At 34.3% G+C, this 23036-nt stretch overlaps 2 protein-coding genes and 1 long non-coding RNA gene across 4 annotated transcripts; 2 read left to right on the top strand and 1 right to left on the bottom strand.

Moving 5' to 3' along the window:
* Positions 1-6653: 6653 nt before the first annotated feature.
* On the top strand, positions 6654-7008 carry LOC140012593 (uncharacterized). The gene is made up of 2 exons (XR_011819771.1): positions 6654-6810; positions 6934-7008. It is a non-coding gene; the product is annotated as an uncharacterized lncRNA (long non-coding RNA).
* A 2069-nt stretch (positions 7009-9077) lies between these two features.
* LOC113703155 (BURP domain-containing protein 3-like) lies at positions 9078-10732 on the bottom strand. Its single transcript, XM_027224432.2, has 3 exons — positions 10574-10732; positions 10362-10461; positions 9078-10147 (listed from the first exon to the last, which is right to left on the bottom strand). The coding sequence occupies exons 1-3, from the start codon at positions 10613-10615 to the stop codon at positions 9363-9365; spliced, it is 927 nt and encodes a 308-aa protein (XP_027080233.1). The 5' UTR covers positions 10616-10732; the 3' UTR covers positions 9078-9362.
* Positions 10733-18980: 8248 nt separating this feature from the next.
* Positions 18981-21283, top strand: LOC113703150 (UPF0481 protein At3g47200-like). Of its 2 annotated transcripts, none has more exons than XM_027224428.2 (2): positions 18981-19296; positions 19419-21283. In XM_027224428.2, exon 2 carries the CDS (start codon positions 19454-19456, stop codon positions 21155-21157), a length of 1704 nt encoding a protein of 567 aa, XP_027080229.2. In that variant the 5' UTR covers positions 18981-19296; positions 19419-19453; the 3' UTR covers positions 21158-21283. The 2 variants fall into 2 exon arrangements, with proteins under 2 accessions (XP_027080229.2, XP_027080228.2); XM_027224427.2 differs by having other exon boundaries at positions 18981-19303.
* Positions 21284-23036: the final 1753 nt, after the last annotated feature.

Genomic DNA, 23036 nt, shown 5'->3' with positions numbered 1-23036 from the left:
AGCTAATTTGTTGCTATTTTCTTTTTCCTTTTTTAGTTTTTCAACTTGCCAAGACAGAAAAACCAAACATCAGAAAGCATATTACCTGTCATATTAGCATAAAATTCACATTCGAAAAAAATATATATTTATTGAGTTAGAGGATTATGGTTAAAATCAATACAAAATAATGGTTCTAATGGTTCCTTTCCCTAAACTACCTTTGGTTTTTTTTTTTTTTTTTGGTAGAAATACCTAACCTTGGTGGTATGTGCAGATGGCCACGGGGTTTGCTTTTGGTTGCGTTGTTAAGTTCCCCTCCTCTAAAATAGGACATCACTTGTGATCGTCTATTTACCAAAAATGCGTATTATTAATGTATACCTCTGGAAATATAAATACTGCTCAATTTCTTTGGGCTCTCTTGTAAAACATAAAACAGAAAATGATTAACGAAGCGAAAATGATGGCAAGTCTAAAGCGTTAACGGTTAAGACAAATAAAAGAATGGTCTCAATCCTTCGTTATTTACCTTCTTTTTCTCTACTTCCCCTATCCAACTCCCCTACTTTATCCTAAGAAATCGCACAAGTCTTAATTCAAGCCTGTTGACATCAAGTCCCCATTACTTGCAACTTGTAACATGGACACATGCTAAAGGACTCTCTCACAATAAATGTGGCCCAAATGATGGTAACAATATTTTTAATATCTTTATTGAACTCAACTGTGTTATCCCAAATGGGGTAGAGGTAAGGCCCATCTAAACTAGAGAAGTGAATTGGCATATCTTCTAAACCAACAGCCATTTGGCTATTGGCCACCACGCTAGCATGTAAGGCTTGGTGGGAGGCAAGGTTTAAGGTTATTTGTAACTATATGTGGCCTACTATTTTAAGTGGCTCTCTAGATGGGTGTGTAGTGCATCTATCTGAATCGGTGGTGGTTCAGTCCCCTCCGATTTTTTTTTTGGAACTATTCAGGTCCCCTCTCTCCTAGTATAAAGTAAGTGTATGTCTTTCGTGTCCAAAAAAAAAAAAAAAAAAGTATTGGCATATCTTCTAGATCTTTTAAACTTGAAGACGTGGGATTTGGATTTTTAAGAGGGATTTTAAATCCCATCTAGTAAACAACTTGTCAAACACCAATTGGAGACAGTCCTACAGTACTCAATACCAATTGGAGAGGCTCCGGAAGAATGGGCTCATCCTTGGACTTGACATGTGTGGAGAGTAGTGCACGTACGCAAGAAGCCGAAATCAAAAGCAAGCAAATTTAAATGGGCCACTTTTGCAGGCGAAGAGAAAGTGAAGGGTAGCCAATTAGACTGGTTCATTAAACTATCAGCAGCTGCTTCCTCGCGTTTCTGGGTGGTCTTAGGATTGTTACCAAAAATGCTGAACAGAAGGCAAATCTTTTGAATCTACGCCTAGCTAGTGCAATCCAGATTGTCCTCTTCTATTTTCGTCCTAAATATGCATTGGTAAACAGCTCAAAATGGTTTTAAATCCAATTTTTTTTCTTTAGTAGTTTAAAAGGTTTAAGTGAGAAGTAAGAATAAGTTCAAATGGTTTCAAATCTGAAATTGTCTACTTGTTTAAGAGTTTAAGTCAAAACTAAATATGCTAAAACAGTGTGATGGTTGGTCCAAATGGTTTTAAGTTTTGATATTGTCTACTAGTTTAAAAGGTTTTAGTCATAAACAGACCATACATAGAAAGTAATAACATATATATACGCTTTGTAGTTCTACTTATATATGGATGATATAGTTATAGGAGATTTTATAGTCTCTTCTAGTAGATATCATGTCATCAAGTTAAATTTATCCGTTAATAATGAATTAATTGTTTTTTTTTTTGCCATGAGATTCTAATAATTTGAATTATTTAAAGGTTTCGTCTATTTTACCTCCTAAGGGCATAGAATAAACGCACAAAATATGGAGAATGACTTCAGTATAAATTTCATATATTATCATCCACCCCTAGAATTCAGGCTAACTTTCGCGAAGAAAATTTATACTTTTTAAGATAACAAACTATTAGTTCCACTCTTGTCTTGTACTCTTAGAACGTAGAATAGAAGAACTCTGAATTTAAAATATGGATCGTTGTTATCATAAAGAGATACAATTTGAAGGAGCGGTTAACTTTAGAATTTTCTTATAGTTATATATAACGCACTTATACCATGAATTTGATATAAGGGTTTTCGTTGGATCGGTGAGGCCTGTTTGTACACACTTATAAATCTATAATTAGAAGTAGTAATGTCAACAATTATTGTTGAGTTGTTCTTATATATGACTACAAGCCTCCCTTCGCTCCCCACTTTCTAAGCACTGTTTGGATTGAAGGAAAGCAAGGGAAAGGAAAGAAAAGGACACCAATGAAAAAGAAAGGAAAGGAGACTAGAGAAGAGTGATTTCTATATTTCTTGTTTGGATCAAATATAGAGGGAAAAGAAATGAAACTCTAAATTTTTGTTTGGATTAAGGAAGAAAAGAAAGGAAAGGAAAAAATCAAGTGTTAATTTACTGGAAAAGGTAGAGAAAAATTATTTTTTTAAAAAATTTAAATTATTTAAATTAATTTAGTTTTATTTCCCTCTATTTTTGCTCATTTTTGGGTGGAAACCATTACTTAACAATATATATATATATATACACACACACACTATTTCCTTTCTTATTCTTTCCTTTTCTCCTCAAAAATAAATCCAAACAACAAAAATCAAACCCCTCCAATTCCTCTTCTCTCCTTTTCCTCCCATTCCCTCAATCGAAACGGTGCCTAAATCCCACTCCTCACATGCTACAAAAAGAAAATTTTAGAAGAAAGACTATGAATTGACATATGTACTCTTTAGTATTCATATATCTTTAAATATGTATAGTTGTATAGGTAGTAGAAATACTTTTATATATATATATATATATACACACACATTTATATCACAGTATAAGTTACTACTTTTTTTTTTCGTGTAACTTACATTTTCCAATGCCAATATAACATATATAGGTGTATGTTTAAACAATATGTCACAAAATAGAAATTGCAACCCTTGAGCATACGCATTATGATCCATAATCAATTTAAACCACAGATAAGGAGGCGACCAATGGATAAGACATAAGAGGTTCCTCTTTCCTACAAATTGGAGCCCTAGAAGAAAAGTTTCACACGTAATTTGGAATATCTACGTCTTGAGGTGTCCATTTCAATTTGCAAGAAAACTTAAATTATGGTCCCGACATAAGTCCAAGTGGTGCAATAATGCCCATCATTCTCTCCCATTCACCATATCTTGAAGGGTTAAAAACAAAAAATCCCCTGTGTTATATCTAATATGTAGAAAAGTCCTCTGTAGTTTCAAAACATACAAAACGACATCTCATGTTTTGAACTAAATTATAAACTAACAGAATTCATTAAATTTAACGGAATCCGATAAACTTAACGAAAAATTTAATGGAATCCGGTAAAATTAATAATAAACTTGACGGAATCCGGTAAGTTTAACAATCGAGACTGTCGTTTTCGTTAACTTTAACGAATTATGTTAGTTTACAATTTAGTTCAAAACATGAGGTGTCATTTTGTATATTTTAAAATCACGGGAGACTTTTTTGTATATTAGGTATATCACAGGAAATTTTTTTATTTTTAACCCTATCTTGAAATTCAGAGATACCTGCAGGGTCTTTTTGAAGATTCCCGCAATCAAAATCTCTATACTTTGGACATCATGTATAAGCATATGGCTTCGCATTTCAAATAAAAAGTGCAGTTTGGATTGCTAGTTTCTAAAATTTTTGAGAAAAATGTATTGTAACAATTTGTTATATGTGAGATAAGAAGATGATTGAAAAATATGTTAATGAAAAACATAAAAAAAAATTTTGAGAAAAAAATGACAATACAAACACGGTCTGCAGTCAGATTACAAGTCTTGTGCATACAACTGAATAACTGAGGGAGAAATTAGTAGAAACATCTATTCCATGAGGATCAGAACCTTCTCCCTAACTTTTAATATCGTCTTTGCTAGATTCACCTTTTAATCATACTTTCTATCCAGACATCTCCACTTGCAGATGCACATCAAGTACAAAACTAATGGAGCATTTAATATGTGACCAAAATCATGGGAAGAATTTCATCCATTAGCATAAAGCACCTTGTCTTGCTCAGGACGAGTAACCTACCTTCCCATTTTTATTACCTAAAAGGACAAACAATGAATAAATAAAAGCACATAAGGTATACAAACATTAAAAATTAAGATGGGAAAATCCTTTGATAGTTGGACTGTTTGAAAATTAGGTAAAATGCTCCGTACACCCAGTTGAAGGCGTAGAAGTTTAGCTGCCAAACGTCCAGGAGAGTAAAGTCTTTATCTTTTTTCCTCATGTACAAGGCTAGATACTTTTTTGGGGATTACTATCTGGGATGTGTACGTTAATTGTACTTCAACTTTTTTTTAATAAAGTGGTACTCTCACTATCTTTATTATTATATAGTTTAATGAATAAAAATTATATGATTAAAAAAGATAATGAGAATGTCATTTTAAAAAAAATGGAATGCGGTTAACATTCACCTTACTATCCTTACCTTTCAGCTAATTTAGCATTGACGGATCCGCGGTAGTGCACTCACAATATGTAGGGTGGATAAATCGTGACCTACTATGAACAGATTATTGGATCGTCTTAGGTAGAAGAACTATTGTGTTTTTATTGAATATTACTTGGGAAAGATTTTTTTATTTGCCGTAGCACATGTTTCGTGATATGATATATATAAGAGTTAAAAGTGTTTCAAAATTTTTTAAAAAAAAATATGTTTAAAGAATCTCAAGAAAAATTTCATAATACATATCCAAACACATGGTGAAGCCAATCACCTTTTAGGATGTCCCATGTTTTTTTCCGTTCGCATTAGTGCTTCCAATCACTACATTTATGAGTGGGGTCAAAGACTATGCCAATTTAAAAAAGCCAGGAGCGCAGCCTCAGACCCTGTTTGAATTGCAAGTTTTTAGAGTTTTATAGAAAAATATATAATGATATGATGTGTGCAACAGTGTAAGATAAAAAAATAATTAAAAAAATTATGTCAAGGAAATATTTCCAAATTTTTTTCTATTATTAGGTGCACATTTAGTTTTAGGCGATGATTAAGTTCACATATTTTTACAAAAATGTGGCCAAGTTCCTGTGATATCTTTTTTTTTTTTTATGAGACGGCACCATATAATTTAACTTATTTCTATTCCTACTCCTACTCTAGTCTATCCGGAGGATTCAATGGGATCTAGAAAAACCGACGGTGATTGACATCTCAGTAATGCATTTTGGCCTTCAGTATCATCTGCACCCTCTCTGCCAAGAAACTAATCGTAGTTAAGGTGCATGTTTAGAGTAACTATGTCAGACCTTGATTGGTGCCTTACTATGAATAGTAGAGATGATGACAGTTTTCTTAGGTGCACATTTAATATTAGGTCATGATTAAGTTCACTTATTTAAAAATTGCGGCCAATTTTTGGTATCTCATTAATGTATATATTTTGGCCTTCAGTATTATCTTCATTCTCTCTGTGAAGAAACCTAATCGTAGTTAAGGTGCGTGTTTAGAGAAAATATATATGTCAAAATTTTATTGGTGTCGTACCATGAATAGTAGAGATGATGACAGTTTTCTTAGGTGCACATTTGATTTTAGGTGATGATTAAGTTCACTTACTGTGATGTCTCACTAATGTATCTTGGCCGTCAGTATTATCTTCACTCTCTATCAAGAAGCACAATCCTTTTTTTTTTTTCCAGGACACGATAGACCTATTTCTCCTCTATACTAGGGAATGGGAGGGAGGGGGGGTGAGCCAACAAGGCCAAGGGGGAGATCCTGGGGGACTGATATGAGTGTCAACGGGTCGAGTCCGGATCGAAATTGAAAATTTTGAATCCGGACCCGCTTTTATGTAGTAGATCCGGACCCGATCCATTATCCGACGAGTCTTGACATTAGAATTTTGAAACCGGGTCTGGATCTAGTCAAAAAGAAAAGGTCCAAATTTAAACATTCCAAAATTAAATCCAAAACCAATCACAAATTCAATTTTCAAACTTAAACAAATCAAATTACAAACTAAATAACAAATAACTCGCATTAGTTAATCCAAAACTAACCACAAATCAATATATAAAGTCATTATTAAATTGTTAATTTGGTAAAAGAATGTATTTAAAAATATTTATATTTTATAATTATTAATATATTATTCGGATACGAGTCGGAATCATATATTTTTTTATCTGACCCCTTATTTTGTTAAAGTAAACAGGTCCGGATCCGAATATCCGAATTATTTTTCAATCCAAATCCAGAAAAATTTATCGGATCCAGGTAGAGTTCGAGTGTAAACTCGATCCGTTGACACCTCTAAGGATTAAACCATCATCAGTCCAAACAGGTGCCTATGCAAGTAGAGCCTTGAAGCTCTCTTAGAGATGAGCTACTCTAATATTAGTTGGTTAGCACAATCCTACTTAAGGTGCATGTTAAAACTTGATTGGTGTCGTACCATGAATAGTATTGCCAACCTATCGAAACTTTCCCCCTCTCAAACAATTGGCAATCGCACTTGGCCCTTCCGCTTATAAATAAAGCTGCCAAGTTTCTTGTGCCATCTCGCTCAAATATATTGGCTTTTAGTACTATCTTCACTCCGTCTTGCATACTAGCAGCCTACCGTGGCTCGTGCGCATAAACTATTATGGAATTTCTCAAGCTTCTCTACTTTCTCTCTTTTCTTTTTGTGAGTATACATTACTGAAAAAGTTAAGCTACGTTAATTTTTAGATAGATAATTTGCTGGCACTTTGGATGGTGTACAAACTGAATGCATAACTCTTTTTCCGTATCGTGAAATATATTTCAGCTAGGAGTTGGGGCAAACCATGCAGATCTTGAAGCTTATTGGAAATCCGAGCTTCCAAACACTCCTATGCCCAAAGCTGTTAGAGACCTCCTAAAAGATGGTTTGTCTCAGAAATGGTCCTTTCCTATGTCTACCATTTACTCTGCTTCTATTGCTCGAGTTGAGTCTTTGTTTGCTTCCCTTAGATTCTGGGGGAATTGAAAGACACTCATCAAGTTCAAAAACCTTAAAAAAAAAAGGAGAAATTGTAATAGAAAACTTCTAGTTTCACTTAAAACAAAACAAAAAGAAAAAGTACTTCAATAATTACCGGGGTTTTCTTGTACCGTGTTAAAAAAAGAAAAGAAAAGAAAAAGAGCTAGCATGCTAGATTGTGTACAATCATTCCGAGTTTTTCGCCAAAATAACATTTTTTTTCAAAAAATATTCCTACAATGATTCAATTCCAAATTTTATTACTAATCTAATCTTCTGACCATATCCCCTAACAAGGAGCAACCTCCTCCACGTTTTCTAAATCAAATTCTTCAAACTCAATCATATTCTCATTACCACCATTATTAACATAGGAGGTTCCGGACTGACGAGTATCCATCCCAAATAAAGGTATAAGACTGTTTTCCTCAGCCCTACGTGCTATTCCTCCCATAGAGCCACATGCACAATGAGTTCCCGTTCAATGTAGTATGACAAAATCAAAACTAATTTTTGTACAATTGATTGAATGGAGAGAGTGACGGAAAATTTTGAATTAACAAGTGATAGAAAATTTTGTATAAACATACTAATAATTCCAATTTAGCTAGATTTGTAGTGAGTTTTTCCTTTTTTTCCTTTTTTATTTTTAATAGAAAAGAGAGCATCTGAAAGAGAAAATGACCACAACTGGCTAATGATCAAGGGCCCGATATTCGAATTAAGCTAATGATCTAATGCCATATTAATTGATCGAATCCGTAATTGTTCAATTGATTAATACCAGTGGCGACCAGCGTGATTGGTTTCATGTTGGGGAAACGTATGATCTAATTTAAACAAACCCTCGTAGCGTGTTTGTTGGTTAGGGTTGGATTTTTCTAATTATTAATGCAATCGAGTAATTAAATCATATGGTCGTACCTAGGGTTATTTCTTGGTTAGAAAAACAGTTAACGGTCGTACCTTAACTATCGAGAAATTAAGGAAAAACTGGTTGTTCATCGCGTGTATGACAACTATAACCAATCTAGTAATGAGTAATTGAATTATCTCTGCATCGATGATCAGTTGAATGGACCGTGTCTGAAAAGTTGCACCTTTGGTTAGAGTCGTATCGGTTATTGATTAATTCTTGTTTATTTCTATTAGTTGTTTCATTAGTTAGTTAATTAGTTATTTTATATTTTCCAAAAATCCCCATGCGCTGAACTTTAGAAGAAATGAATTATCCCCCGTCCTTGTAGATTCGACCCTACTCACCGCTATATACAAAATTTGTATTTTTCTTGAGTTGGTAATTATTATTGCACAGGTTCGACACCCTATCAAAAGTTTAATGTATACATTTAAATGTATCAAATTTAGTACTTAACTATTCAATAATTTAATATTTTCAATTTTCAATTTTCAATTTTATGAAATGCACCCTAACTACTACATCAGTAGGAGCCACTTCTATAAGCCTTATAAGCTATCTTTAGAGTCTTCTACAACCGATTTAGCCCAATGTTACCATTAAGTGCACGCAGCAATTGCAACGTAGCCAAGATCCGTGTTTTTCCTGCCCAAAATTCTTTTGTTTAGACACATGTTTTTTCTCCTTATTTCTTAGATTCCCCATTCCATTTTTGTACTTCTTTGTATTTCTATATTTTTTTTAATTTGCATATATTATATTTATATAGATGCCCTCACTATGAAGGCATTCAATTTTCCATTGTATTTTTTGTGGTATACCTATTCAATCGGTCAACCCTGTCCTCTTCTTAACTGATCAATAGAGCATTGGTGTGGGGTTTTAATTTTAAAATACTAGTGGTATTGTTGTAGTGCTATTATTGGTTGAGGGTATTATTATTAGAGACTAAACTAATACAATCCCTATGTCTTTGCTCCTTTTAATCTAGCCATGCATTATCTTTGTTTACCAAAAAAGATACTAAAAATTTGATAGGGATACTAAATTTCTCAATTGATAAGTTTGTAGGATGATCTTACACAACGTTAAATAGCAACTTACACATCAAGTATTCATAATACTTGTCCAGGTCCCTTTACATTTAGGGAATATTACACTGACATAATGGATAATTAATACAACCAATAGAGATAGAAGAGACTAAACAAGGATCAACTTAATTATAGGGAGATAATCAGTAGAACTCCCAAGCCGCAGAAGCGACAATAGTGATCACTGGTCGGATCGATATCAACAAGTTTGTGCAGAATATTCAGTGCCTTAGAGCCCAGCTGACAAAGTGATCCTCAGGAAGGAAATGGCAGATTGGAACATTTCCAGGCTTCACCTTTAGCAGCTGAAAAGCTACATGTTTTGGGTTCCATGCTGATGTATCCTTGTGACAAACAACCACAGCCTTGACTTTTGCCCCATCATCAGCTCCAACTAAATTAACCCTATATGCATCAGTATGCTGCAGGGTGTGACAGTAAAAAACTGCGCAGACATAGTTTTGCTTGTGGCAAGCAACGATTGCTTTATCATCGTTATTCAACTTGGAAACATCCACAATAACATATTTTAAGGTTTTCGGATCTGGTTTCTGGGCTTCGGTTGAAATTGCTCCAACATGATTCCCCAGCTTGGAAGTAGTGAAATCGACCATCGACTGGAGAGAAGTTGCGCAACGCTTGTCTTCCCCTTCGATCCCAGGCTCCTCACAGTCTGCTATGGTTTCCTTGATAGCTTCGGCTTGTACTGAATTTGGGTTCACTGAGAATTTGTTCAAAATTTCGGGAACAGATTTGGACGAGAAGGGAATGGAATCAGCCACCTGGCGGGGTAGGAAGGCCGCAGTATTCTCCAGTAAATTAACAAACTGCAGATTCATGATTGAGCCGCCATGGAGGTCCATTTTCAAGAAGAAAACTGTTACGTTTTGGTGATTAAGAAGTTGGCCTTCGGTAGGATTTTTACCATATCTGATCATATATCTACCATAACGGAATGGGACGGCCTGGGGACTTGCGCTGAGTGCGCCAACTCCTGGAGGCTTTCCTGCAGTCAATGGAGGGGCAAAAAAGAAAATTTTCAAATATTTTGATGGAGCGAATTTTAACATTATTAAACTAATAATATATAACATCAAATATTTCATATATTTACGAGATTTAAATTTATATAAAAGATATATAAATCGTTAATTTTCCAAAGGTTAATTTTGGTAATATTACGGAAAAATAAATTAAATTGTGGCACTTCTCAGACAAACCGTTCTGTAAGATATCTCTCACAGCTTTTGGCATAGGAGTGTTTGGAAGCTTGGATTTCCAATAAACTTCAAGATCTGCATGCTGTGCTGCAATTCCTAGCTGATTATCACGACACCCAAAAAGAGTTTTATGAGTAAGTTCCTACGCTTCCCAAGTACAGGCAAATTATCACGAATTTAAAATAGCTTAGGTTCTCAAATACTTTACTCACAGAAACAGATGTCAGAAAACAGAGGAGCTTGAGCAAGTCCATCAAATAATACTAGCCACAGTAGAATGCCAGTACGTAAGACCCAGCGATGACGGTACTAGAACCCGAAATATTGAGGTGAGATAGTAGTAGCACAAGAACCATAGTACTAGCATTATTTATAGTGGAAGAGCTGCAGTAGAGTGCTAATTATTTAATCAATTATTCACTGGAGAGGGAAAAGTTTCGTCAAGATTTCTGTCAAGATTTCTATAAACTAATCTATCATAATTTTAAGAGAGGAAGAGTCCATGAAAGTAGAAACTCCGTTAAAAAAATTATTAAAGACAACTTAGCCACCGACAGTTGAGCAATGGCTGTACTTTTCAGGTCTGCAGTCGAGTGCTAATTATTTGATCAATTATTCGAAAGTTGAGTGCTTCACAGTGACAACAGAATAATGGCTCCTTTTCAAGTGGCTTAAGTCTGGTGGCTGCTTTTTTTTTTCAGAAACTGAAATAAACACACACACCCTATAATTAGACTAAACATACAGGAGATAACAGTTAAACCGGCTAGACTAAACATACAGGAGTTAACAGTTAAACCGATTCAAGAAGAGCAACAACTTAATCGAGACTCACAAGAAACACCCATCCAGCCAATTGGTGACAGGAAGATGCTCCCACAGAACTTAAGCTCAGAGAAAAGACCTCACGATCAACCGATGTGGGATGGTGACCCAACCCCCCAATGTACACACTACTCTCGTGAATGAGTTTGTCTTTTTCAAAAAAAAAACTGAAATAAACGCACACACCCTATAATTAGACTAAACATACATGAGTTAACAGTTAAATCGGCCCAAGAAGAGCAACCTAAGCGGGATCCACAAGAAATACTCATCCAACCAATTGGTGACAGAAAGGTGCTCCCATGGAATTTAAACTCAGAATAAAGATCCCACGATCAACCGATGTGGGATGGCAGGCTGGTGGCTGCTTTTTTTTTTTTTTTCCAGAAACTGAAATAAACACACACACCCTATAATTATACTAAGCACAAAGGAGTTAACAGTTAAATCGGCCCAAAAAGAGCAATTTAAGCGGGACCCACAAGATGGCTGTTGGCTGCTTAACCACGGGATAGTTCATAGTTCGGCAATTAATGGCTGTACTTGTCAGGTCTGCGCCATTCAACATCAAGTCTTTATATATTATATCCTTGAAAACAAACGAAACATCAAATCAAAAAAGAAAAAAAAAAAAAAAACAACGGAGTACTGACATAGTTACTATACACCTGCACCGTAACTACCATTAAGATTCTTCAAAGACGTATCATTGGCAAATTGGCCACTCGTTTATATAAGTGTACATAATTATCACCTAAATTTGCAGTGAGAAAGCTGGCATCTTATTTGGCATATTTTTCTTTTAAACACTCTTATATTTTGTGTGGTAAGCAAATACTTTAAAGTAAGCAATTTTTCTTATTTGTATGATATGAAGTTATTTCCTTTATTATTTTGAGGATAATTTCAGAAACTTCCCCTGAGGTTTCTGACAGTTTCACTCACCTCTCCTGAACTTTGTAAAATATCAGATACCTTTCCTGAACTTATAGTTGGAGTAACAAGATCAGCCCATGTCAGAAAAATGAGCATTAAAAAAAATTTTGAGGAGTGAGATGATATTTGTGTTCCACATATGCCCTTTTTGCTTATCCACAACTTGAGCTAAAGCAAAAGCAAAAAAAAAGAAGTAATAAGTTGAACCAGATAGACACAAATGCAGATGGGTTCTTCAAGCAATGTTACAATGCTATTTATATATTTTTTTGTTTTAGCTATTAGACATTTATTTAGCTAATATGATCATTCAATTAATTGAAACATACTTCTGGTGATATAAAAAAATGTATAGTTTTATAATTTGAGTGATTAGAAGTATAAATTTTTATTATTTAAGTCATAAAAAATATTATTTGAGTGATTAAAAGTATAAATTTTTACTAGTTAAGTCACAAAAATTTTTTCACTATTTGGTTAATAGAGTGAATGGCAATTGCAATTAAATAAATAGTGTAATGATCAAATAACCAAATTCTCAATAGTTTAATAACTCTTTTTGCGATTTTCTCTGTGGAAAATGAAATGAAGTAGCAAGATACTTCATTTCATTTAGTGCTAGATAATTTAGTTGAGATTTAAAAAAAAAATTAATTCACATTGTAGTTAGTCGAATTTATTCAACAAGCTTCGTTTGAATACCAGAACTTAGGTAGATCCGATTTTCAAAAAATTCAATAACCCAAATTGTGTCGCATCACTTTTATGAGATGATGTAATATACTATTTACGTCATTGAATTTTTGAAAATCAAATTTACCCAAATATAAGTAATGAGTTACACTAGATAATTGTCTTACAAAAAAAAAAACATGAAATACATGACTTTAGAGAAAGGTAACACTAGTGCTAAACTCTTCATTGGTGATTGTACTACGAATAAAAAGTGTAAAGTTGACAGGTGCCAAGCCTGTGCAATAATAATAATAAAAACCTAAATACCACTAAAAGCAGTCAATAATGAATCCTAAGTGCTGGAGCAGGGACTCTAAATATGCAATGGGTTACTTGATTCACCCTGTTCCCGAAAAGTTTGCTTAATCCGATATACAAGAATTAATTAATTGACAAAATTTACTAAATAGTAGACAATGGCAAGTAGGGTCGTCTCCTCAGGGACTAGGGATATTTGTCTCTTTGAGATTCCAATTGGTAAAGGGGGATTTTATCGGACTAAAACTAAAAACAATTACGCAATTCACTAAAAATAAATAATTAACTAGCACGAATATAGGCAGGAATTAAGTCAAGAAAAGATAAATTCTAGCCAAGAATACAACTACTCAGACACAGTCCACTTACCCGATCATTGATGCAAGAGAGGTTCACTTAATTCATTAATAGGCTAGTTATAGTCGCCGACGAACTCTAACGATCAATTTTTCCTTAATTTATTGATAACCAAGGTACGATCATTGATTACCCCAAACCAGGAAAAACTCCTAGGTACGATTGTAGGAATTAATTTTCCAATTGCATTAAGATCTAGAAAAGCTTAACCCCAATCAATAACACGCTACGAGGGTTATTTAAATTAGATTGCACATTCCCCTGGTATGTAAACACGCCAGTTGCCACTAATATTAATCAATCAAACAATTACAAATTTAATTGACTAATTTGACAGGAGATTAATAAGTCACATTGAACATCGGACCCTTGCCATCCAATTAACAAAATAATCCCACGAAAATTCAAATAGACAACGTGCAAATATTAACGAATTAAGGAACGCGTGAAAACTAATTAGATCTCACAGGTATTTGGAACTGCGCCGTCGAGTTGGTCCTTGACTAGATGAAAGGCTTAGCCACGCCGCATAAATAAATCTCCACGTGAATTAATTGATTGCAAAGGCATCACATTTTTCACTAGAAAGCAAGAGTAAAAGATATTTTTTTTCCGTTGAGAAATATTGTCGAGCACCTCATGCGCATGAAAAGGAAAAAGAAAGAAAAACTAAGACTAAAGCTATGCTAAAACTATTGATAACAAGTCCCCTTTCAAGCTCTGTTTTTAAACTCGGACCGGACCGACTGGTCGAACTGAGAACCGGCCAGTTGATCGGTCCGAGTTAATCCTAAAAACCGGGAAATAAAAAACTCGGTCAAACCAGGTCAAAATCGGGTTTTGACCCGGTTTGACCGGAAAATGAACCTGTCTCTTTTTTTTTTTTTTTTTTTTTTACTTTTTTTGAAAGGGCAGAATATTTTTAATATGATGTTTCGATCCTTATTAAATAATATAAATTGCTACTTGATTGCTCTAATTTATTTGTATTTTCTTATTAAATATATTCGAAACATCAAATATATATATGAATATACCTTTATTAATATTAACATGTTATTAAGTATTTTAAATATAATATTTTAATTTTTAAATAAATTTTATTTATGACATCATCCGATTGAACTCCTATCGAATCTGGTTAAACCCATTGACCCCTGACCCCTGAGCTCAATCGAGTCGATATCCGGTCCGATTCTGAAAACATAGCTTTCAAGCCTCTGTACGTTCCCCTTTTAAAGTAATGACTAGTGCCTTTTCTTATCTCCGTGGTCCCCGCCGAAAGTGAGAAAACCCAAAAGTGAGGCTCTGCCAAATTTTCCTCTTTCGTTTCCTATTGTTCATAAAAGACTCCAAAGCCCAGACCATTCTTAATCAGCAAAAGAAATTCAATCCGTCTGTGGCATCATGTGGGCCAGGGTTCGTGAAGCTTTTAGGGGTCTCCCAAGTGTGCAGCAATTTTCTCCAATAGGTCCCTTTTTAGCACTTTTTAGTTTCATTCTCTGTAGATAGGTTCAAATACCAAATATAAGTATATGTTAACAATTAAGAAATATTTGGCAAGGATAAAGAGGAAAATTAATAATAAAATTACTAACAATTAACACCCTATCAACTTTGGCTCAGTAACCACAAAAAAAGGACTAAAACCCTTTTTGGACTGTAGTTTGGGGGTTTAAACTCCACTTATAGTAAAAAAAAATCTAAAGGAAGTGTCAGAGCACCACTTTAGTTTAACCAGGTCTCTATACCTGCTAGTGAATAGAATATATTAGATTATAGGAATAATATTGTTGTGGGAAAAAAAATAGTTTATCACTTATTTTTGGAACCAAATTTTATTTAGAAAATTCAGAACCATTTAACTAATTTAGATGTTCTATTTTAGTTATCAAACGCAACTGAACATATTAATTGAACCCATTAAATTTAAATGCTGAATTGAATTACCAAAACCTTAGTCTTATGCAACACTTAATGCCTACACCTCCTTACGTAGTCCCGACTCAAAACCACTAACCCAATGGCTATGCCAACTTGAGTCTTAACTACTAAGTTTAACAATTTGGGATCCCTTCTCGCTTTCTCAAGTATATCCCAAATTGTATTTGAGTATTTAGATTCTACTTAGTCTCCATCTCTTATTTTTTGTTGCAAATTTTTATTGCTCCTCAACTAAACTCTAGTTCAATTGGAGGAGATATTACCGTAAAAATCATTAACTCCACTTTATTGCATCCTAAACTTTAATTTTGGACACCTTATACTTTAAACTCTTAATTTTGGACATTTTGTACCATAAACTTTTAAGTTTATCTCATTTAAATTCAATCAATGACAACATTACTAAAATTAACGAAATAGAAGACCCTATAAATTAATGATATTATGTTGAAAGTGGCCAAAATAAGCTAAGGGATTACAGTTAGAACAAAAATGATATATTGTCATTAATTTGTTCCATCTCTTATTTTGTTAATTTTGCTAAAAGTATTAGTGATTAGGACCATATAATTCAATGATAATATGTTGATGTGGTCAAAAAGAGCTAAGGAATCACAACTAGAATAAAATGATACAATGTCATCAATTTGCATCATTTTTTTATCTTATTCATTTTGCTAACAATGACATTGATTAGACTTAAATGGGATAAATTTGAGAGTTTAGGATGTAAAGTATTTAAAATTGAAAGGATAAAGTATAAAATGTTTAAAATTAAAGTTTATGATACAAAGTGAAAAAACAATACAAATTTGGAAGTGCAAATAGAGTTTGTCCCAAAAATCATAAAGAATCGAATTCCCATAAGAGCTAAGTATAGGTTTTTTGCAGGCCCATTGTTAAATTTGGACATAATTGTTTGGGATGATTGCAGTTAGGTTCCACATAATGGACTTGGCTCATCTCTAATGAATTCTCTCTCTATTCTCGCAATGTATATTCAGATGCATGACATGCTCCTTCCTAATAAATGAAAATACATATCATATATCCAAATGTATATTATAAAAAATTGGAGAGAGAACCCACTAGAAATGAGCCAATTCCTCGTGCAATGACTCCCCATGGGCAAGCGGGCGTGACTCTCCGGTCATAGTAGTACAAAAATTCATTTTTTTAATACTATTTATTAAGATATAGAATCATGATTAAAATCAATAATACTATTATTATGCGGTTCCTATCGTGGGCCGTGATTAAAATTCGTTTCCGTCAGTGTGTAGTTCCTATCATGGGCCTGCGAGAGTTTTCCAACACACATTAGGATCCAAATTTCGTTACCCGTCTATCACATTATCTATTTTTTTAAAAAAAATTTTTTAGTAAGTACTCCCACCACTTGATTCAATTATATGAAGTTCTCCTCTCCTAAATATATTAGTTTGATTTTGATTTTTTACTATTGACAGTTAGTTTGAACAAAAAAAAAAAATTAATGATGACAAATTAACCCAAATCATTGCGCCGAAAATGATAGGGGAATTATGTGGTAAATCACCAAATCACAAGGGGGTAAAAAATAATTTATCCTCAAAATAAATTTGAAAAAATTGCGGATCATTAGTGTGTAGTTATGAGAGTACTGTTCAGTTTTTCTTTGGCTACATGGTAAAACATAAAGAAAGTCTTTTTGGAAGAGGAACAAGAATTGTGCGTCCGAAATATAAATAGCAAATATAGGAGATTTTTGAAGTATTATTGTAGTATTTTTTTTATTATGTGAAAAATGTGAGATTAAAAAAATCGTTGAAAAGATTTAAAAAAAAACTGAAGAAAGCATATGTATGATGCAAGTAAAAAAATTTTTGGAGAGAAAACTAACATATCCAAACAAAATCTATCAGATTTTGTGGTCTTACTCCTTTTTTACCTACTTTGTCTCTACTTCCTCTATCCAATTCTGCTACTTGGTCCCAAGAAAAATCTCACAATCTTCACGCCTGTTGTTTATCAATATTCGATAACAAAAAATCATAACAAAGAGTATGTGCAGTAAAAATTGGTTGTATGGAGTCTACTTAAAAAGCTTTCCCAGAAATTGCAGCCCTAGTACTGACTGTTGTTTGGTCCTTAAATGATTAAGTCATGGTACTTCTGTGGTTCATATTTAGTTTGTTTCAATGGTTGCATGAGTAAAATAGAAGACTTTATTTCTAGAATTTTGTCCACCATGTTTCCCATCTAATTAAGATTGTCTTCTTCCAAATAAAATTCCTTGTTTGAATTGCTATTTTCTAGAGATTTTTTTTTTGTAGAAAATTACTGTAATAATTTGATGTATATAAAATCAAAAAATGATTGAAAAATATTATCACAAAAAATATAAAAATTTTTCTGGGAAAAACTTCAATCCAAGCATGTTTTTCATCAGAATATGAATCAAACACTTCATTTATTTATTTTTTAACTTCCTTTTCTACTCTCAAAAAAAAAAAAAAGAACAGTTTTTTTTTTTTTTGTACATGTTCATTTAAAGTATATCCTTACCCACTCCCACACATAATTTTTTATTTCAGACACAACCCATTCTCCCAGACAGGCTATCACACTAAAAGTTTTCATGTGCCTGTATTGGCAACTTTTCTTCTGCACACTTGTACTATAAGCTTTACCCATGGTTTTGTAGAAGCTGAATTTCCAAACCAAACAAAAAGAAAAAGAAAAGTCAAACAACAATTTCTTAATTTACTTCCAATTGTTGGTTTAGCGCTAGAGGTGCTCACGGGTTGGATGGTCGGATATCCAACCCGTGAACCAAAATTTGACCCTATCCACAAAACTTGGGTTAGTCATTTTGTGATCCGTATTCAAATATGCTAATGTGGATATATGTATTATGCGGATTAGATCAATTAGATATCTGATCTGTATTTGATTCTTAAATTTTTTTTAAAAAACTAAACATTCTAAAGATAAAATAAATTCTAAATATATTAGAGTTTCAAAAGTATTATATAAACTAGTTTTTAAATACTATATAAATACATAGTATGAGTTTTTAATTATAAAAAGAGTTTTTGGTGGAAGTTAATCTTTTTTTATTGCAATTTAAAGTAACTTCTGTATTTTTTTTCCTTATTTTGATTCAAACAAATAAGATCAAATATTTCATTTACAAATTTTTTGTCAACAAATTATATGACAATATGTTTAAAAACTTAATATCTTATACAAAGAAGCTTGTTTTGGAAGAGGACATAAAAATAAAATAGGAAACAAGAGATAAAACTATTTTAAATTCTTGAATTTAATGTATAAAATATTTTTAAAAATAACAAAAATACTATGCTGGTCGGATTAGATATCTGCGAATCACAAAAAATGATTTGAATCTGATCTGCATAGCTCTTTGACTTGAATGTGACCCGATTAATTCGGATCGAATCCGGATCTGATCTGCTTTTGCGGATCACTGGGTCAAGTTGTACACCCCTATTTAGCACCATCAAGGAAGGTTCGATGTGTGGTGCTTGGATTATTAAGTAAGGCATACTTTTTTTGTTCAGCAAGTCAACGGATAGGGGCGGTATTCTGTAGCACGTCTCTCCACGAGAACTGTTGTACATTGTAATTTACTGAAGGAAATTGCTTGGCATCTTACATAGCAATTTGGATGTATCAGCTAATACATATCTGATCTGCATCTTCTTAAGAATAAGACTTAAAAAGTAGTAATTCATTCTTTTCACGAGCTCGTGCTGCACTATAAAATCCTGGCCAGGCCTCAAGTGCATTTGTAACAAAGACAATCTTTGTACGTGCCTGTACTCGAGCAAATCAAGATTACTCGCAGACAACTACGCAAATTGTTGGTTTTCCGGTAAGATGTAAGTAACCTGAAGGAGAATTGAGTAATAGCGAGTTTAATCTTGCCATTATTGTTCTACTTTACCGTTTCTGAACCAACTTTGTGATTAATTTTCTGTCACTTTGGTCTTGCAGTGGTATTCTGATTCTGCTCAACAACATATACTAAGATGTCTGAGGACAAAGGACTGACTACTCGTATTGATCGAAAGCTTTCTGGGCTGTCAAATTCATTTAGCAAGCAACGGATTTTCAGAGTCCATCATAAACTTCGTAGCCAAAATGAAGTGGCGTACGAACCACAGATGTTCTCTATCGGGCCTTATCATCACGGTAAGGAAAACTTGGTAAAAGCGCAGACGTATAAGCTGTGGTACTTGAAAGAGCTTCTCCTTCGAAGAGGCGAGTCAAGTACCGAGAGATACATCAATGCCTTAAAAGACCTTGAAGATGAAGCTCGAATTTGGTATGCAGAAGAAGATATGATTGGTCTTGGTAGTGATGAATTTGTGGAAATGATGCTACTTGACGGGTTCTTTATCATTGAGCTTTTGAGGAAATATGCTGGTTGGTGCCAGTACAAAGAGTATCCCCTTAATTATGCCCCAAAACAAGGTGATCCCATCATCCTGAATCGTAGGATAATAGGATGTCTGTTCAGGGACATACTATTGTTTGAAAATCAACTGCCTTTCTTCATCCTGGTTCGTCTGTTTGAAATGACTAAGTCACCTGGAGGAGCTGAGGAGGAGAACCTCGTTGATCTTGCCATTTTCCCTCATTCACCTCTGCATTTCTTTTTCCCAGGTGAGAAACCTGTATCATTACCGAATCCTACCACAAACATTGCTGGAAATGTTGGAGATGTCGTTCATCTTCTTCACCTGGTGCACGAGTGCTGGTGTTGGTCATTTGCTGGAAAGCTAGCAGGTGGTAATCTAAGCCCAGAAAACGGGGATCCACAAGGCTTTCGTTCTACAAGAGGCGGGTGGTTGAAGCTAATGAAAAAATCCTCAATCAAGCTACATAAAATTTCTGGCAGCGCATGTTGGCCATTTGCTGCAAAACCCGCAGCTGATAATCGAAGCCTAGAAAACGGGCATCCACATGACATTTATTCCACAAGCGGCTGGGATTTGGAGAAAGGTGTATCCGCAACCCAGCTACACGAAATTACTAGCAGCTTGCACTGTTTTTCATTTGCTGCAAAACGAGTAGCTGATCATCAAAGCCAAGAGAATGGGGATTCGCAAGACAATTGTTCCACAAGTGGCCAGGTGTACGAGCACATAAAATGCGCAAGCGAGCTGCGACAAGCCGGGATAAAGTTTGAGACGGCTAACGAAAGTGTATCGTGGCTGGATATTGCTTTTGAAAAGGGGGTAATGAAAATCCCGACTTTGGACGTTCATGATGTTACAGAATGCGTCTTCAGAAACTTAATTGGGTTTGAACTTTACATGATTAATGGACTGAATGATAGAAGATATGTAATCGATTATATCACGTTCATGGATAGTCTCATTGATTCCTCAAGGGATGTTGAAAAGCTTCGACACCAAAAAATTATAACCAAGTGGTTAGGTGATGATAAAGCGATATCTTCAGTGTTTAATAGTCTTGTGAAGGAGGTCGAGACTGATGCAGGCAACGATTTCTTCTGTTACTCGAGAGTTTTCAAGCAAGTGAACGAGTATTCTAGCCGGCGTTGGAACATCTGGAGGGCTCATCTGATGAGGAATTATTTCAATAACCCCTGGTCCATCATCTCATTTGCAGCTGCTCTTGTGTTGCTCGTTCTGACGTTTGTGCAGACCATATTTTCGATCCTACAATTCGAAAGCGAGACCAGTTGTGCATGTAAAGTGTCCTAATAAATAGGAATTATTTTGAATTATTTTGTGCGCTTTGTCTCAACTTTGTTCCCTCATTCATAGTCGATGATGTGCAATTGAGTGGTATAATATGCTCTTTGTGCCAATTCAGGCTTTTTCATTTAACTGGAAAAGACATGTAAGAATTTTGTATAGTCATTAATCCTTGGCTAACACACACGTCCCCAAGCAACAAATACTTAGACTAGAAGCCTTGATGAATGGCTATCCCTATTCCCTTGAACAGAAACTCACGCTTGCCACTGAAACAAGTTTTTTCTTTCTTGGTTTTAATCTGGGAAGAAGGATTAATGTATTGGCTACAGTGGTTGCAGACCTTAGTTCATGTTTTTGCTTTTTGACGGTGACATGAACCTGAAGGATGATAAGCATCTATAAGCTTTTCTTGCTAAAGTAGAGGACTGGCCTGAAAGCTGGAAATATATGAAGTTGGGGCATAGCTAGTGGACACCCTAAAACAGATTCTCTCAAGAATTAAATTCCCACGAAATCATAGATTCACAATCTTGATCTTCTGCCTGTTTTTTCATTTCTGGAATAAAACCATGATGGTCATCCGAAAAAATATAGCACATCAAAAAAGTCAAGATAGCATCTTTCTATGTTGAAAGCCTTGGGTTCAGATGACCCCAACAAATTAATTTTTTTCTACTATAGGCAGTAGGTTTCTTTATTTTAGTATATTACTACTATAAGTTGCAGCCATGGGCCATGGCTGCATGTGGTGTTGCTTCTCAGGGCTTTCTGAGGAAGGAGAATAAATAAAACTGAAGAATAAAACAGAAATCAAAAGTGAAAAAGGAAATCAAAACGTACCCTTCCTTTGAGAAGTTATGAGTAAAAATCCTAAAGGTAAAGGGTCAAAGGTAAGAGAAATTATGAGGGAAAATCTTAAATATAGTTATGATTAAAAGGTAGTTTACCCTTTAATATTTCTTTTCGTTTGAAGAAAGGAGTCTTACTCCAGAGCAGCATGACTGCAATACTTGAATAGGAACATGATAACAGACACCTTCTTGGACTAGACTTCAGTAGACTTGCATGTGCGTGACACAATAACAAACAAAATTGATAAGCAAATCGGCCAGAATTAGAGACGCAGAAAGTGAAGGGTAGCTTCAAAATTGGCGCTATGTGAAGAATTCAATGAAGCTTTCTCATCTTGATTCCTACTGCACTTGAGTCGAGACGGCTCAAGAAAATGGACCCCTTCTTGGAATTGTCTCCAGCAGACTGCATATGCTTTTGACACAAAAACAAACAGAAATGAGGAGCAAATGGGGCCAGACTCATAGGACGAAGAAAGTGAAGGGCAATTACTATACTGTCTGAGACTTGTAGGATTCAATTGTTTTTAGTCCTTAATAAATATTCCTGGATTACAACCTCTGTATATTCATCTGTTTTCTGTCGTGAACCCGCTGAGTGCTCGAGGTGAGCCTATTCAAGGGCTGCCGTGAGCTTAAAATCAATCATTACTGGTTTGATTTAAAATTACTTTCTCGAGAACAGGAGAAAAAAGAGACGGTGAATTTCACTTTAATCCTCTACTATTTAAGATTTTCCCAAAATAGTCACATTACTTCCTTGTTTGTAGTTCCAATTTGACTACACAAAAAGGTACATTTTGTTACTTGACATTCTTTAGTATTTAAGTTCTTTTAATTTCCTTTTTTTCTTCTTCTTACAATAGGGCCTAAAAGGCGGCAAACTAAAGTAGGTAATCCCAACCACTGCTGTCGTTAATATCATTAAAAAAAAAAGTTTTTTATAGCACTTTAGAAAAGTCCAAGTAGCACCAAACTTTAAGTTTAAATTATTTGAAAAACTTTTTAGTAGGTTTTTTTGATATTTTGTT

This window comes from Coffea arabica, chromosome 8e, assembly GCF_036785885.1.
Source record: "Coffea arabica cultivar ET-39 chromosome 8e, Coffea Arabica ET-39 HiFi, whole genome shotgun sequence".
In the NCBI taxonomy this organism is placed as follows: domain Eukaryota; kingdom Viridiplantae; phylum Streptophyta; class Magnoliopsida; order Gentianales; family Rubiaceae; genus Coffea; species Coffea arabica.
Note: the sequence above shows the minus strand (reverse complement) of the source record. Positions and strands in the feature narration are given on the sequence as shown.